The 17,572-nt window shown below is 42.6% G+C and overlaps 1 protein-coding gene across 2 annotated transcripts; it reads right to left on the bottom strand.

The window, feature by feature from the left end:
* Window positions 1–1,156: 1,156 nt before the first annotated feature.
* On the bottom strand, window positions 1,157–17,266 carry GID8 (GID complex subunit 8 homolog). Of its 2 annotated transcripts, none has more exons than XM_081323116.1 (5): window positions 17,178–17,266; window positions 6,997–7,126; window positions 6,249–6,445; window positions 5,052–5,249; window positions 1,157–4,171 (listed from the first exon to the last, which is right to left on the bottom strand). In XM_081323116.1, the coding sequence occupies exons 2-5, from the start codon at window positions 7,112–7,114 to the stop codon at window positions 3,998–4,000; spliced, it is 687 nt and encodes a 228-aa protein (XP_081179242.1). In that variant the 5' UTR covers window positions 7,115–7,126; window positions 17,178–17,266; the 3' UTR covers window positions 1,157–3,997. The 2 variants fall into 2 exon arrangements, with proteins under 2 accessions (XP_081179242.1, XP_081179243.1); XM_081323117.1 differs by having other exon boundaries at window positions 17,174–17,260.
* Between the last annotated feature and the right edge of the window lie 306 nt (window positions 17,267–17,572).

Here is a 17,572-nt window from a genome sequence, read left to right on the forward strand (position 1 = left end):
AACTTCCTGACAGTTACAACAATTAATCAGTGGAACAACCTGCCTCCAGAAGCTGTGAATGCTCCAACACTGGAAGTTTTTAAGAAGAGACTGGACAGCCATTTGTCCGAAATGGTATAGGGTTTCCTGCCTGAGCAAGGGGTTGGACTAGATGACCTCCAAGGTCCCTTCCAACTTTATGATGATGATGATGCGGCTGAGCTCACAGTTATAGTCAGTTCCTCAGGCCTAACAGGTTCAAATTGTTCCTAGATAACAGGGCAAGGCTCCTCCTTAGGCATATCCAGCAGATGTGCCACAAGGCTGGGATCCAACTGAAAACGAATTTGAATGGCTTTGTCCAACACAGAGAGCAAATTCCTTCACAGCCCCCCCCTTATCCCATCACCTGTAAGATGTGCCGAGTCTTCCTTTCATCCATTCCAACAATGTGCCTACTAAACATAGCTCCTTCTCCAAAACCTGCACGAATCGGCATTATTTTTAATGTTATATATAGGTAAGTCCTCGATTTACAACAGTTCACTTAGTGACCAAAGTTACAGCAGCACCGAAGAGGGACTTAGGATCGTTTTTCACACTTACGACCATCGCAGCATCCCCATGGTCACATGATGAAAATTGGCCACTGACTCATATTTATGATGGTTGCAGTGTCCAGGAGTCATGCGATTCCCTTTTGCGACCTTCTGACACGCAAAGTCAACAGGAAAGCCGGATTCAGTTAATAACCGGGGCTACTAGTTTACCAGCTGTAGCAATTCACTTAACAACTGTGGCAAGAAAGGTCGTAAAATGAGGCAAAACTCGACAAGTGTTTCACGTAGCAACAGAAATTCAGGGCTCAATTGTGGTCGTAAGTTGAGGACTACCTATATTTTATGTATGTTGTGAAAGTTGAGCCTCCCTTCCAACCTCGGATCCTTTGTGGAGTATCTATAACAACCTGTTTTGAATTTGAGATGCTTTGCACACCCTCTCCAAAATACACACCACGCACTGTACATATAATCCAATCTTCGCTACCTGGATTGCAAAATTTACTCAGACTGATAGGAGCGATTAGCACACTTATATTCTCTGAAACCTTATTTCTATAGAGAGGTTCATAAAAAATAAACTAGAAGAAAAACCAGATGGGAAACGTATTGATCAAAGTTGTATTTAATGCTAAGCAGTGAAGAGTGGTGATCTAACATTATGGAGATAAATTGCAACCATTTTTCACAGCCACTAAGGTAAGACAGTTCTCATGTGTATGACAAAAAATCATTTATGTAGTGAGGGCTGTGGGGTATATTTTTGTGAATAATATTTTCATAAGTTATATTTTACACCCTCCCCATCTGAGAATAATTCAAATTGATTATATTATAATTTGTATATGCAAACTATTTTATATACATGTGAATATAAAGATCCCTAAAAGTACCACGGGGACTACACCTTTGCACGCTCTGTAAAATGCATAGCTTTCTTTCATACCATTTTTAAATACTTTTCTCTAAAGTTACCCCCAAGAAACCTTTACAGATTAAAGCTGCTTCAGTGTGAGATGTTTTAACAAAAACCAAATTAAGTAAACTGTCAGTTATATCGCATTATTTGGCTCTTAAAACGCTCTAAATTCCAGTTATTATGCAACCATGGCTTCAACAGAATGCTTGAATGTAAAGGAGACCTCTGAAACATGGCTGCAACACAGGATATCAGCTTTTGGTCAAGACTACGCTGAAAGCTGATGCTTTAAACCAGGGGTCTCCAAACTTAGCAACTTTTAAGACTTGTAGACTTCGACTCCCAGAATTCCTCTGGCTGAGGAGTTCTGGGAGTTGAAGTCTACAAGTCTTAAAAGCTGCCAAGTTTGGAGACTCTGGCTTTATACTTTCTTACATCTCCAGAAGAGGAAAGATAAAATTGGTCCTATTTGAAGAAAGCCTAGACCAGGGGTAGGCCACCTTGGCTCTTTTATGACTCGTGGACTTCAACTCCCAGAATTCCTGAGCCGGCAGGGCTCAGCTTGGAAACATCTCCCTTTCTCCTCAGCGTGGCTGGCTCAGGAATTCTGGGAGTTGAAGTCCACGAGTCATAAAAGAGCCAAGGTTTGCCTACCCCTGGCCTAGACGTTTTGACTCTCAGCGTAGCTGTGCTTAGTCGGTTCAAAGAACTTGATCAGGCCAAATTGACCTGTTAGGAAACATTCCTCAAGAATCTAAAATGAGCCAGGACACTGAACTCCGTGACCATCAATCCCACGTTGAGTGATCTCCCAAAATGTTAAGTAATGTTCCGTCAGAGCTTTTCTCTCCGATAGGCTGTACAAGCTTCAGTGCAAAATACAAGTGCCATCTTATCTTTGAACTACTGTTAACACTAGTCTAGCCGTGGGCCTCATCCAGAATGCAGCTGCATACAAATACATATCCCTCATCGGGAACCTCCGCTGTGTCACTCTCATTTTTGGAGCAATATAGAGAAGCTTCTGTTAGTCTATTACACCAAGCAACGACTGTAGCGACGCCCCTGCTGAAAGCCAAATGTTTGCTTTCTATAGCTTGCTCATTTACTCACCAAGAGCACTAGGAGTAATAGTAGTACTAGGCTGCAACTAAATGACTTACTCTCGTGTGTGTTTTTTCTTTCCCCTTTTGGCAGAAAGGTGTAGAATAAGCACAGAGAGGCAGATTGCTCCTAGTTGGCAATAACATTAATAAGAGCTTGGCAACTGGAAATATCTAGGCTTCAGCAACCTTGGAGATAACGGAGTTAGTTGCAGGGATGGTAATCTTGAAACTAGCCAGGTTAGCACTTATTACTACCAGCCAAGTAGGGGGCCAATGTTTTTAAATCAGCCTTGCATTGCCGTTAACCATCCATAAAGGAGACTGCAATGCAGCGACTGAGTTAAGAAATAACTCATGGAATTACAGGGGCTTTAACTAGGGTAGGGCAGAAATAAATCCTAACCATGATTAACAACACCCCATCATAAAGATGGAAGCTCCAGGGAGGAGAGTTGTTAAAATCAGAGTACCAATTACCCAAGATAAGAAACTGTTAAAAATAATTCCATCATTTAAAAATTACGGCCCCCAAACATTTACGCTGTTAAGCTATTTCTTCTTACTGGGAATGGCTAACGTTATTTCCATTTTCATATCGTTCGTAAATATATTACAGGCTTTTAAGGCTGTAATTGTCACCCCAAGCAGTGTAATGACTGCAACTGACATTAAGAAATAGAAGCATACACACACACAAAAAAAAAAACTCTGGGGAAAGAACGCCTACCTATAATGTGATTACGTTTTTTTCCGGAGGCTATTTTGGTCATTCTTGAAAACTACAAAAGAAAATGCCTTTATTTTTAGCAATGCTTCTGAGAGAACTAGGCCCGTCATGAACGTAACATTCAGCCCCATATAAATAAGTCACCAAGGTGTGAAAAGCAAGGGCAGTTATCTTCAATTACAGCTTACAAGCTTTCTATACTATAGTCTATGCAGTAAACAACACTGGCAGGTTTACAAAATGATCACTTTAACCAATTGCTAGCTTATAAATAGAGAATGCATATTTGGCTATAAATTAACACAGAAATAAGTCCATGTTCAAGTGAAAAACAGGTGAAGTTTAACTGGAGAGTTGCCAAGAGCTTTAACATCAATTCGCTGGCTACCAAAACATGTTTCAGTGGCCAGACACTGCAAACCTTCAGCACAGTATTTAAAAAAGAACCTTGGTATTTGGCTAAAAAAGGACGACAGTGCATAGCCTAAGTCAGATGGACAAAGTGATGCAATGCTTTTCCAATGCCATTTTGCTGCATTTTAAAAGGGACCCCTTCCCTTTACGTATGCTTGCCAAGAAACAAACAAAAAAAACACACAACCAAATTGCAAAAGTCCTGAACTGTAGTAAAAATATTTCAGTCACAGACTGATTAAAAATGTATAATCACTGTGCAGGTGTGAGATTTAGTGTCCATCTGCACATTTTACTTGGGTTCCTCAATTGTCCCCTTGCTGAGATCTGTCATTTTGGGATATTTTACTTTCTTCTGGTCCAGCTCATTTTGAGCCCAAAGTAGTAGCTTCAATAATTTAGCCAGTTTGGGGGTTGACTCACGATTTTCATAATCTAACACAGCTTGGTTTACTTCACTCCACACCTAGAGAAAGAGACAAGTAGCTTAGATTAGTAACATAATATTTCTGTGAAGCAAGACACCTAATTGAGTTTTGCCCCATTTTATGACATTTCTTGCCACAGTTGTTAAGTGAATCACTGCAGCTGTTTAGTAACACGGTTGTTAAGTGAATCTGGCTTCCTCAATGACTTTGCTTGTCAAGTCCCCAAAACAACTCTGTCAGGGACTTGAGAGTGTATGATTGGCCTAAAGTCACCTAGCCGGCATTTGTACCTAAGGCAGAAATAGCACTCAGCTCCCTGGTTTCTAGCCTGGTGCCTTAACCACTGGACCACACTTGTAGTAGTGTATTTTACAATTGTACGCTGTTCCATTCGGGGCAGATACCATGAAACCTATCATGGTAAGAATCTCTATCACTGATATAGCCATTTACTAGAAAAATAAGCAGTAACTTCTTTATATTCATCATTCTCAGGCCTATTTGCTTCACCAATCGAGCTGAATTCTCAAAACTGATTTTAATTAAAATAATAGTTGGTTAACTAAGCAATTTAGCTGATTAAGATTTTCTTTGGAGTGCTTGCTCAATCTACTGTGAAAAAGATATAAAGCTACCTATTCCCCACAAGCCACTAAGGCAGTGGTTCCCAACCTTTTCTATGCCCTGCACCCCTAGAACGCCTCTCGTATATTCTCGCACCCCTTACAGATGTTTGAAATAACGGCAACAAATTATGCATATACACCGTAATTTTGGAAACCCAAGTTTTTGCACCCCCTGGAATATACCGTCTCACACCCCTGGTTGGGAATCCCTGCACTAAGAGATAAGTGCAAATGCGCCAGCCGTTAAAGACTTCTGCCATCTTTTAATTTTAGTCCCATGACTAGTAGTTACTTTCTGCCTCTGCATCATGTTGAGCAAATCTCCAAAAGGGGATTCCTCTGGATTATCAAAGGCCAGGAGAGCCAGTGTGCGCTCCATCTCCGTCAGACACTCCCGGCTCTCTTCTCCTTGTTCCGCTAACTGAGTCTGCGCAAACTCCAGAGCAGCTTCCGTTTCCCGCTGCCGAATCAGTTCAATTAAATGTTGCTGCTGCACAGATCAAAGAAGAAGGAAAAAAGAGAAATAGGAAGTTAAACGCACTTTCTCTCCTACACCATAAACATCCTCTGAATATCCGGCTTTGATCAAACAACTTTAAATTAAAAGAAAAAAAATAAATCTAACGGTCAGAAAGAAGCTAAGCTACGCAACTTAGCTTTTCGAGCTTTTATTATGTCTATAAATGAAGTATGTGGACACTTCGTGTCCTAGAGACCTCTCTGATGTGATTCTATCATTCAAAGATTGCCTTTTCAGGCCTAAGATATTTGGAGTTTTAATGCTTGTCTAAAGAACTGCACATTTAAATGCTCTTAAGGGCAACAAGAACATGGAGAGCAAATCCTCCCCAATTCCAATTTACGGTAGTTTTGTTTTAAGTCCTCTCTCGGTTTGGTCTCATTAAGATATTTCTTCCATTTGGGGCACGTGCCAAGAACCAGAACTAGAAAAACAGAAGCAACTGGATTTATGGAGGATGTAGTAAAGAGTCGCCACAAGGACGGGAAGTCCTTGACTTATGACACCAGCTGCCTGCAGGTTCGCATCCCACCAGGCTCAAGGTTGACTCAGCCTTCCATCCTTCCGAGGTAGGTAAAATGAGGACCCAGATTGTTGGGGGCAATTAAGCTGACTTTGTAATAATGCCGCTTGGGGTGTGTGTGAAAGCCCTAATAAGCAGGCATATACATAGAATGAAGGCTACTGCTAAGCTTGTAAGCCGCCCTGAGTCTTCGGAGAAGGGCGGGATATAAATGGAATTTTAAAAAAAAATACTGTTACAGGACTGGAGCATATAGCCAGTTCCACTGTTCACATTTAAATATCTGACACAATTATATTCTCACAAGGCCAAAGGGCATTCAAAATGTCTACCCAACATATTAGGATAAATTATGAATTCAATTATTGTAGTTCCTAAATAACCAATGCATTTGTTATTTAGATACACAAGCTACAATCCCTGCATCTTTAAATCTGTTAGCTTACCTGCAAATGGAAGTAAAGGTACCGGTTTGTGTCTAATAACTCTGGATGAAGGCTATTGATCAGTGCAATGGCTTCCTGGATCTGGCCTTTGAGAATCATCTCCCGAATTTTTATTCTTTCATCCAGCGTCTCTAGATCAACACTAGGTTCAATTCCAGATTCCATTCGAAACTTCTCAGCAGCCTCTTTAAAACCTTCTGAAATGAAATGGAAGAAGAAACGTATTACGAAACGAACAAGCAAACAAAAAAAGTCATCTTACAAGGCTTTCGGCATTGAATGACTTTTGGAGTTTTTGCTTTTACAATAAAAAAAAAGGACCTGAAGTTTCTGATTGTAAAAGAGGACAAAAAAAAGATTAAAAGGTGTAATTCTCTTACTAAAGCTCCTTCTCACGACTAACTTCCTCGATGGCTAGCTCTTGAAGTTAATAAAAACTTTCTGAAAAAATTAGTAGCTATGTAGGACTCTGTCCTTTTTTCGTCCTTTTCTCTTTTTTCTACTTGTCCTTTTGCTTGTAAGCTTCTAGAAAGAGACTCTATTGTTATAACTTATTTCCCCCCCACAGCTTATATAATAATATGGCGCACAATTACAGATTGTGGAGTGGGTAGCAGCGGTGTTTTTGGTCGTCACAAGACTCTTCTAATATAGTGCCACCAACGAATATAAAAACATGTGCTGGAAATGCTGTTCTTAAATACCATTCTTAAATTAAGAGGCAATCGTAAATCTTAGTGATTGTTACCTGTAACAAGATAGTTCATAATTAAGCGATTCATGTCAGCTCTTTGGATGTGTAAATTATTGAGTTTTTCCATCCACTCATCTTTTGTAATTTCATCGGGTTTTTCCGCATAACTCATTTTTGTCCTTCACTAGAAAGAGAGGGAAAGAGGTCTTTTATCCACTCGAGATACAATCTTGGTGACGTGAAACAAAAACATTTTTAAAATACAGCGAACCCCAACTTTAGCAGATCTCCGTACAAGAAACTTTCCATTATTATTTTTTTGAAGATGTACTTTGCAATATTTGCAGAGCTACGGGTACTTCATTACTCAAGTGATGTACCTTACTGTGCTGACATACTTTCTGAATGATGGGCACACAACTCCAATGATCAATTAGAATGAGACTTCACTGTAGCTAATCATTTAGCATCAGTAAAAAAAAAATGTGGTAAAAAATTAAAATTTGCAGTCATAAGATTAAAGGCAGCTCTCTGACTCTGATGAAAGACTTGCATTTTCTAGTGGATCCCTCTGCTGTCAAATGGAAACTCAATAAGCATGCTAGATGACATGAATCTATAATTTTGACTTCGATAACTTCGAATTCCACTCTCAAGGTCTAAGATGGCGGCGCCTGGAATGGCTGTGGCTGCATTGGCTCTTGAAGGCGAATAGTTTTGGGAGGGATAGTAAGGGCTATAGGCCACATGATCAGGAAGATTTTAATGTGTTTGAGCAACATGGTGGAACTAAGGTAACATACGACATACGACCGACAATCTTTGCTGGCCTGGCGAGTTTCTAGTTGTTTTGAAACTGTTGGTGAGACCGTTAAAAGTCGTTGGCGCTGTTTGAATTTGTTCTACCAGCAGCAAGATCTGACTGCTGGCCCAGTGATGGATTCTACTGCAAATCAGGGCTGTTTCCAGAGGAGGCAGAGGAGAGAACCTGGAGCTTATGGGGCGAAGGAATTGGATGAGGCTGTCGGCAGGCCCAGAGGAAGAGAGAGAGGCTTTTGGAGGAGTTGGAGGTGGCAGCAGCGTGCTCCAGGGGCGAAAAGAAGCAAGGCCTCTTTAAGGAAAGGATGGAAGAGTCAGGATCAGAAAAAGGAAAGAAGGCGAGGTTGTCAGAATACAAGCTAACTTGAGGGCTAATCCACAGGGAGCCCCATTTCCATCTGTCCTGTTTGCCATCGTTCACTCCCTAGAGACTAAAATGGACAATGTGAAATTTGAGCGGGCCCCGAACAAGGAGTATATATCGGAGGTGGTGACCCTTTGAGAGCTGTATGCCACGAAATTTCATTTTGATGTATGCCGATTGGTGTACATTCAAAGTGACAATAAAGTTATCATCATAAAGTTATCATCATCATCAAGATGATTATGTTCTAGCTGCCTATTTTGATTCAAGCTATCATTTTATCCAATCTTACCATTCTTCCATTCCTTGAATAAGCTGAACAGATGATATGGAACAATAGGCATCCTTCATTCACTCTTTCCTATTCTCTACCTCTTTGTTTCAGTTTTTACAATAGCTTCTTGCTCATAATAGAGGGTCCTCAGAAGAATATCCGAGTGCTCTGGTATACCCATTAACCTAGATTCTGGTACACTTAACACAAAAGCCTTGCTGTAGTCAATAATGCAAAAGAAAATCCCTCTTGCTGTCTTTCATCTTAGGCTACCTATCTGACCTTGTAGCCTGCTGCCTTCTTCTAAAAGTTGCTTCTCCTTATGGCTCTACTCTGTAAGATTTCAAGTAATATTTCGACTTGTGTGAGGAATTGGCCTGGTTTGACAATCTATCCATTGCTTTATATATCTTCTCTTTGGTACAGGCATATTTTCCAACCATACAATCTTGTTCCATATTTGTTGACACAGATCTGTTAGCACTTTATCTGCCTTTCACAATAGGCATTTCATAAGCACCTGGTATTTAACAGCTGGTCCACTGCATTTTGCACTTTGTTTTCTATTGCGGTCGCCTGTTGTGTACAGTCTCTCTAAATGTTTTTGTTTTTCTATGAGCCACAAGGAGCTGGCTCTTCCCCCAGGCACTGGGTTACGGTGTGAATGAAGCCTAGCAAAGAGAATGTAACTGTTTGGTGGAAGCATGGCTATTGAGGGTGTCAGAGAGTGCTATTGTTGTGTATTGCTTTTTAAATCTTATTTTGTTTTACTGATCTTGTTTATGGGCCACCCTGGATTACTGTATATAAGATGCATGGGCACACAATTTTTTCAGTAAGTAAATCTTATATCTAGACTGTATCTTCCCATCTTCGTTTAATATCCTTTGCTTGTATTCCAAGCTTACTCAACTATTCATGCCTTAGCTGTAAACTTCCCTGCAATTTCTTTGTTCTTAAAACTATCCCTCACTTTTGCACTATTATATTCCCCTACTTGCTGACAATCTTTTTTTTTTTTATTAGATTTATATACCGCCCTTTCCCGAAGGACTCAGGGCGGTTTACAGGGTATTTAAAACAAGAAATACAAAAGTTAAAAACAATTTAAAAAATTACATCAATCCCTGAAAAAAGTAAAAACCCCAATTAAAATTAAAATTAAAATTCTCAGCCTGGGCCAGAGAGCTCAAAAAGCCAGGTCTTCAGGTCCTGGCGGAATGAACGCAGGTCAGGGGCAGTCCTGAGCTCCACGGGCAGCTGGTTCCAGAGGGCAGGCGCACCCACAGAGAAGGCCCTCCCCCTGGGTGTTATCCGCCGGCAATCTTTTACCGGCGGCACCCTGAGCAGACCCTCCCTGTGTGAGCGCACTGGACGAAGGGAACTTGATGCTGGCAGCAGGTGTTCCCTCAAATATACCGGACCCAAGCCATTCAGGGCTTTATAGGTCATCACCAGCACCTTGAATCTCACCCGGAGGGCAACCGGGAGCCTATGCAGCTCGCGGAGTAGAGGTGTTACATGGGAGTATCGGGAGGCCCCCATCACATCTTGCGCAGCCGCATTCTGCACCAGCTGAAGCCTCCGAGTGGTCCTCAAGGGCAGCCCCATGTAGACAGCGTTGCAGTAGTCTAAACGGGAGGTCACGAGCGCATGAGTGACTGTGCGTAGGGCATCTTGGTTCAGGTAGGGTCGCAACTGGCGCACCAGGCGAACCTGGGCAAAAGCCCCCCTGGTCACGGCTCCTATATGGTCTTCAAAATTGAGCTGGGAGTCAAGGAGGACGCCCAGGTTGCAAGCCCTATCAACGGGGGGTAACACCTCACCCCCCTTCGTTAAAGGTGGAATGGTCTGGTTAACCCGAGATGCCAATATGCACAGCCACTCAGTCTTGGCAGGATTGAGACGAAGCCTGTTTCTCCCCATCCAGACCTGGACCGCCTCCAAGCAACGGGACATCACGGCGAGGGCATCGCTGGGTTGGTTCGGGATGGAAAGAAAAAGTTGGGTATCATCTTGACTGAAGTATAGAGCCTCGTTCAGACATGATTGCTTGACAATGAAAATGCTGCATTTATATAATTCATCCTTACTGTGGGATCAAGCTTCCTTCTTTTCTTGTCTGTTATAATTTCTTCTGAAAGCCACTTGGATCTTTTACTGTTACAAATTTGGGGATTATTTTTCTACTTCAATTTTCACAACATCTCATATCTCTTCCCATTGTTAAAGTTTTATTTCATACAGGTGAAACTCGAAAAATTAGAATATCGTGCAAAAGTTCATTTATTTCAGTAATGCAACTTAAAAGGGGAAACTAATATATGACTCATTACATGCAAAGCAAGATAGTTCAAGCCGTGATTTGTCATAATTGTGATGATTATGGTGTACAGCTCATGAAAACCCCAAATCCACAATCTCAGAAAATTAGAATATTACATGCAATCAATAAAACAAGGAGTGCACATAGAACAATATCGGACCTCTGAAAAGTATAAGCATGCATATGTACTCAGTACTTGGTTTGGGCCCCTTTTGCAGCAATTACTGCCTCAATGCGGCGTGTCATGGAAGCTATCAGCCTGTGGCACTGCTGAGGTGTTATGGAAGGCCAGGATGCTTCAATAGCGGCCTTCAGCTCTTCTGCATTGTTCGGTCTCATGTCTCTCACCTTTCTCTTGGCAATGCCCCATAGATTCTCTATGGGGTTCAGGTCAGGCGAGTTTGCTGGCCAATCAAGCACAGTAATCCCACGGTGATTGAACCAGATTTTGGTGCTTTTGGCAGTGTGGGCAGGTGCCAGGTCCTGCTGGAAAATGAAGTCAGCATCCCCATAAAGCTCGTCTGCAGAAGGAAGCATGAAGTGCTCCAAAATCTCCTGGTAGACGGCTGCATTGACCCTGGACTTAATGAAGCACAGTGGACCAACACCAGCAGATGACATGGCTCCCCAAATCAACACAGACTGTGGAAACTTCACACTGGACTTCAAGCATCTTACAGTGTGTGCATCTCCATTCTTCCTCCAGACTCTGGGTCCTTGGTTTCCAAATGAGATGCAAAAGTTGCTCTCATCAGAAAAGAGGACTTTGGACCACTGAGCAACAGACCAGGTTGTTTTTCTTTAGCCCAGGTAAGATGCTTCTGATGCGGCTTGACAAGAGGAATACGACATTTGAAGCCCATGTCCAGGATCCGTCTGTGTGTGGTGGCTCTTGATGCCCTGACTCCAGCCTCAGTCCACTCCTTGTGAAAGTCCCCAACACTTTTGAATGGCCTTTTCCTGACAATCCTCTCCAGGCTGCGGTCATCCCTGCTGCTTGTGCACCTTTTTCTTCCACACTTTTCCCTTCCACATAACTTTCTATTAATGTGCTTTGATACAGCACTTTGGGAACATCCAACTTCTTTTGCAATTACCTTTTGAGGTTTTCCCTCCTTATGGAGGGTGTCAATGATGGTTTTCTGCACAACTGTCAGGTCAGCAGTCTTCCCCATGATTGTGATTCCTACTGAACCAGACTGAGAGACCATTTAAAGGCTCAGGAACCCTTTGCAGGTGTTATGGCTTAATTAGCTGATTAGAGTGGGACACTTTGAGCCTAGAATATTGCACCTTTTCACAATATTCTAATTTACTGAGATTGTGGATTTGGGGTTTTCATGAGCTGTAAGCAATCATCACAATTATGACAAATCACGGCTTGAACTACCTTGCTTTGCATGTAATGAGTCTATCTCATATATTAGTTTCCCCTTTTAAGTTGCATTACTGAAATAAATGAACTTTTGCACGATGTTCTAATTTTTCGAGTTTCACCTGTATAAGGTAAGCATACAGAATGTGTATGAAGTAATATTCTCACTATATCTTCCAGAACTAATTTTGATACCATACCTACTCTTTAATTTACTAAATTGCTATCAATTATGCAGATAAAATGCCAATAACTTATAGTCTGTTTCTAGAAATGTCTTATTCTATTGCACTTCTTCACCCTGTTTTTGTTACCTAAATGATCAAGCCAATTACGGTCATGGGCAGTCAGTTCTATTCATGAAGCAAGTGTCATCAATAAATCTCTTCATAAAACATATTAACCTATCCCCTGCATTATTGCATTTATTCAATGTAAATCTTTCAGTACTTTCAGGATTTTTTTTCCAGTACCTGCATTCCATTCAGCCAATAAAAACATTGTACTGTATTGTTAAGTCTGTACAACGTTTAGCCCGATTTGCCAAAGAATTCCTCACTTTTCCACCTCATATGAAGTTGAAAATCATAATATTCACCTTAAAACCACAAATTCTACTACAGATGATCTGCTGTTAAGTTATAGCCAACCATATATTTAAGCAATGTTTTTTGAATAATATTGGTATCTATTCCTTTGCATAATCTCACATACTCATCTGATTTAAAGTGGCCCATTCCATAAACCTAAGGTCATATATTCCGAAAATTTAGTGTGCAATTCTGATACAACAATTTCAAGTTCCCTCATTCCATACTTCAACCTTATACATCAGGAGTGTCAAACTGCCAGCCCGCGGGCCGGATGCATCACAAGGAAACCGTGCCCACCACCCCATTGCCGGCAATGGGGAAAAAGCTCCGATACATTGTGCGACGTCATGTGATGTCGCGAGTTTGACATGTCTGTTATACATACTTGTAAAACAAGAAATTCCTCTTTCAATATTGGTACTATCAATGGCCAGGCTTCCTTATGGTTTAGGTCTCCTCCAGAGTCACTATCATTCTTGACCAAACACTAAGATGTCTTCTGATCTGGGGTTTATCAAATGATATGTAACGCTATCTTCAGATTTCAGACATGTCCAGAAAATCTTTTTGGCAATAAATCCCCAAAGAAGTACATAAATGGATATCAGGGTTGAAGGGTAGAGTTCTTGGTTTCTGACACCGTACACAGAGTGTTACTGCAGTAGTTTAAACCACTAGAATGGGCTGTGGGCTGTAAAATGATGAAACTAGTGCATAAGACTGATCTCTGCAAAAAAATCTTCCCAGCCATAGCTGCCACTCACTCTTCCATCAGGAGCCATGAGTCCCAAGAGGATTCCCAAACTAGTTCTGTCTGAAGAAATAGGACTTGATTGAGAACTAAAGATGAGGTGTCCAATTCCTGAATCAGTTACTTTATTTTGCCAGGACTGATCCCATTTCTCCCCAAACAGACAGTAGGTCAGCACCTTAGCAGCATCACTTGGATTCCGATGATAACCGAGTCCAAAACATCAGATAACCTGCATTATGCACGCTCATATAGACTGTGCATACTCATGGGCATGTTAAAGGCAATGGGGAAAATGCTGAGTCCTGAAGAATTCCAGAAAGCAGGGCCCATGGGTTTGACTGGCCTTTCCCTATCAACACAGACTGCAGAGGAGGAAGAACTACTGCAAAACAGTACTTCCCATACTCATATACTAAACTGGTCCAAAGAATAATGATCAGTGGTGAAGGAAGTCACCAAGAGATGACCAGCCAAGAGAACTGCACCCTCTTTATTCTACCAGAAATCACATCCACAAATGTAATCAATGCTGCCTCAGTAGAATATCTTGGCCTGAAAGGTGACTCAAAATGGTCCAGATAATCTCTTTTTTCTATGTCCCTCTTAAGTGGCAGCCCAACCATCTCCTACATACTCTTCCCCCGCCCCCAAAGGGAAGCTGGGGACTGGAGCGAAATTGTGCAATATTCTTGTATCCAGTGAAGATTTTTTTTTGAGGATGTGTGTACCACCACCTCTTTCACTGTGCCTCTGTTCAAGGATGAATTTGCTACTACTCAAGTTCAACTACAGGTGGTCTTACCAGCCAGAAGGGTTATGGATTTTATATACAGGGGGCAATGCTAACAGTACTAAGAACCCATCCATTTCCTTAAGATTCACAGGATCTAACAATTGGTCTAATCAGGGAGTCATATTTGCTTTCCAAAACAATACATGCCATAACATGCCAGTAATATTGTTCATTCCCCAAACTATATGGACAATCAGAAGTGACAAAATGGGGACCTCATAACTTTTCAGGATAAATTTAAGACAGCTATTTTCTAACATAGGAATGTCGAAGACAGATTAAAAAATGCTGACCATTCATCAAAATATGTAATTCTATCTGCAATTATTTAAACATGAAAAAAGACTTTTAAAAAAATTCACAAATTATACAAATCCCTCCCCCCTCCAAAGGTAGAATCATTGGGATGTTTACTGCATAATTCTTGCACCATACAGCATAATAATACTCATCTATTTTGTTGGAATCTTATTTTTGAGCTGCAGTTGAAAAATTAGGAAATGCTGACTATCTTAAAGACATGTACTGAGGTGAAATAGCAAAGTACAATTTTAACTTTCTGGTTCACAGCTCACCTTTTAACAATCTATAAGCACACAGTAATCAAGCAAATTGCCATGATGTAAATATGCCCCAGGTTATCTGCATACTCAGAACTTCTTGTTCTCCTCTCTTTAAAAGATATATATCCTACTATAACTAAAAACCACTTTTCAAACTGCTCCAGCTTGAAAAAAAATGACTTGAAGAATGGCAAAGGAAGCCTAAGTGGAAAAGGATATTTTATTTTAGAAAGTGAATGTAAAAAACTTACTAGAATTGTTAGCTCTAGAACTTTAGCTTATGTTTTTCTCAAATAGCATAAATAGCTAGATTTTGCCAAAATAAGCATTTTTGTAGTTTTCCTAGCAGCAATAAGGGAGTGACTTATCATTGCTTTTTTCACAATTGTTTTTTTTTACTTTCACAGTCTACAACTCTTGCATTTCTTGATGGTCTCCCATCCCTCACTCAGGCCCAACTCTGCTTTTCTTCTTTGCTGAGGCAAGATCAGTCAGGTGCTGCCACCTGCTGAGTCATGATAATCATGATTAGTACTTAAATAGCTCTTTAAAAAAGCATTCATGAGTAAGTGGAAAGGGCCCTAATCAATAACCTGCAAGCATAACGAAAGTTGAGTGATTGACATCCAATTGGAACCAAAGAAATGGGAAACCTCAGAAATATATTGTGCGCCCCCCCCCCCCCAGAGATATCTTGTAGGGGAGATGTGTGGGATAAAAAAAATAAAATAAAATAATACCCACCAGCACCATCTTTACATCTACCATTATTTACAGCACAAATTGGTTTGCAATTTTAATTATTAGATTGAGAGCTTGGTGTCTCGCATAAAACCTCCATAAGCCATGTAGAGTCCATTTACTTCCAGGCAGTTCCAAAACCTCACAAACAACTTATTATATTCTATGAAGGACCAGGCAACACCCAGCCAACGTCTTTCGGAAAGGGAAGGCGTCAGAAGAAACTCTTAGTCCAATTACAGGCAGACCACACGACCACAACTGAGCCCCAAACTTATGTTGCTAAGCGAGAAATGGGTTGAGTGAGTTTTGCCCCATTTTACGACCTTTCTTGCCGCATTCGTTAAGCGAATCACTTCCGTTGTCAGATTGGTAAACACGGTTGTTAAGGGAATCCGGCTTCCCCATTGGCTTTGCTTGTCAGAAGGTCGCAAAAGGGGATCGCGTGACCCGGGGGAGGGGGAACGACACACCGCGACCGTCATAAACACGAGTCAGCTCTCAAGTATCCAAAGGCAAATCAGGTGACCAGGGGGGAGAATGTGAGCTGCATTGGCTTCCGGTTGCCCTCCGGGTGAGATTCAAGGTGCTGGTGATGACCTATAAAGCCCTAAATGGCTTGGGTCCGGGATATTTGAGGGAACACCTGCTGCCAGCATCAAGTTCCCTTCGTCCTGTGCGCTCCCACAGGGAGGGCCTTCTCAGGGTGCCGCCGGTAAAAGATTGCCGGCGGATAACACCCAGGGGGAAGGCCTTCTCGGTGGGTGCGCCTACCCTCTGGAACCAGCTGCCCGTGGAGCTCAGGACTGCCCCTGACCTGCGTTCATTCTGCCGGGACCTGAAGACCTGGCTCTTCGAGCTCTCTGGCCCAGGCTGAGAATTTTAACTGGGGTTTTTATTTTCAGGGATAATTTAATCTTTTTAATTGTCTTTTAACTTTTGTATTTTGTATTGGTTTGATTTTAAAATGCCCTGTAAACCGCCCTGAGTCCTTCGGGAAAGGGCGGTCTGTAAATCTAATAAAATTAAAAATTAAAATTAAATTAAATTAAAGCGTGGGGGGTGGGGGAACGGGTCACCAGTCACTTTTCCCAGCGCCGTTTTAACTTCGGACGGTCACTAAGCGAACTGCTGTAAGTCGAGGACTACCTGCCTAAGGCCGGAAAGTAGCATCCCCTGAGCTGTCTCCTGCGTTGCGTATCCCGAGTTACAGGAAACAACTATCCCTTTTTCCTAAGCTCGGTGGAGCGAACTAAGGGAAAGGCAGGCAGGCAGGGGCTCCCTTCAACTCGGGCCGTCTTAAAATTTAGCCAAGCTCGAACTCGGCCCTTTAAGGCGCGAAGGGAGCCGCTTCCTCGGGGCGAGCGCCAGGGCGGGAAAGGGGAGAGGCCGGCGGGAAAGGCGCCTCGGGAAGCAGCGTGTCTGGGCGGTGGGAGAAAGTAGGCCGGCAAGCGGGCCGGGCCGGCCAGCGCCTCAGCTCGCGGCTTCCTGTCTCTCTGCGCTCGCGGCAGGCCCAGGAGGGGGCGGGCCAGGCGAGCCTCCCACAGGCGCCGAGCGGGCCCAAGATGGCTCCTTCCCGTCACCCGTCAGAACGAGCCTTCCCCTCTCCGCGGCCGCCATTTCTGCCACTCACCCAGGAGCGAGCGAGCGAGCCAGCCGCTTCCTCCGCCTCCGCCGCCGCCACCACCGGGACCTCGACGCCAGGCCCCTTCTCCCGCTCCGCCCCCCTCCTTTTTTTTTCTTCTCGCCCGCGCGCTCTCACCCCGTCAGGCCGCGCCTCTCGCGAGAACGCCGCCGCCAATCGCGCCGCGCCGTCCTCGGAGGAGGGGAGGAGAAATAAAGAATAATAATAATAATAATAAAATCGCTGGGGGCATAGAGACGGGAATGAAGGAGAGGACCGGAAGTGCGTGGTTGGAAGCGCCGGAGAGCGAAAGGAGGAGCGGTGGTTGCTCGGAAGAAAGGCGAGGACGAAGCGAGAGATTTGAAATCTTAGGAGGAGGAGGAGGAGGGGGGGAGGGGGGCGTC

Source organism: Vipera berus, assembly GCF_964194415.1.
Source record: "Vipera berus genome assembly, chromosome: 3".
NCBI classification, from domain to species: Eukaryota; Metazoa; Chordata; class Lepidosauria; order Squamata; family Viperidae; genus Vipera; species Vipera berus.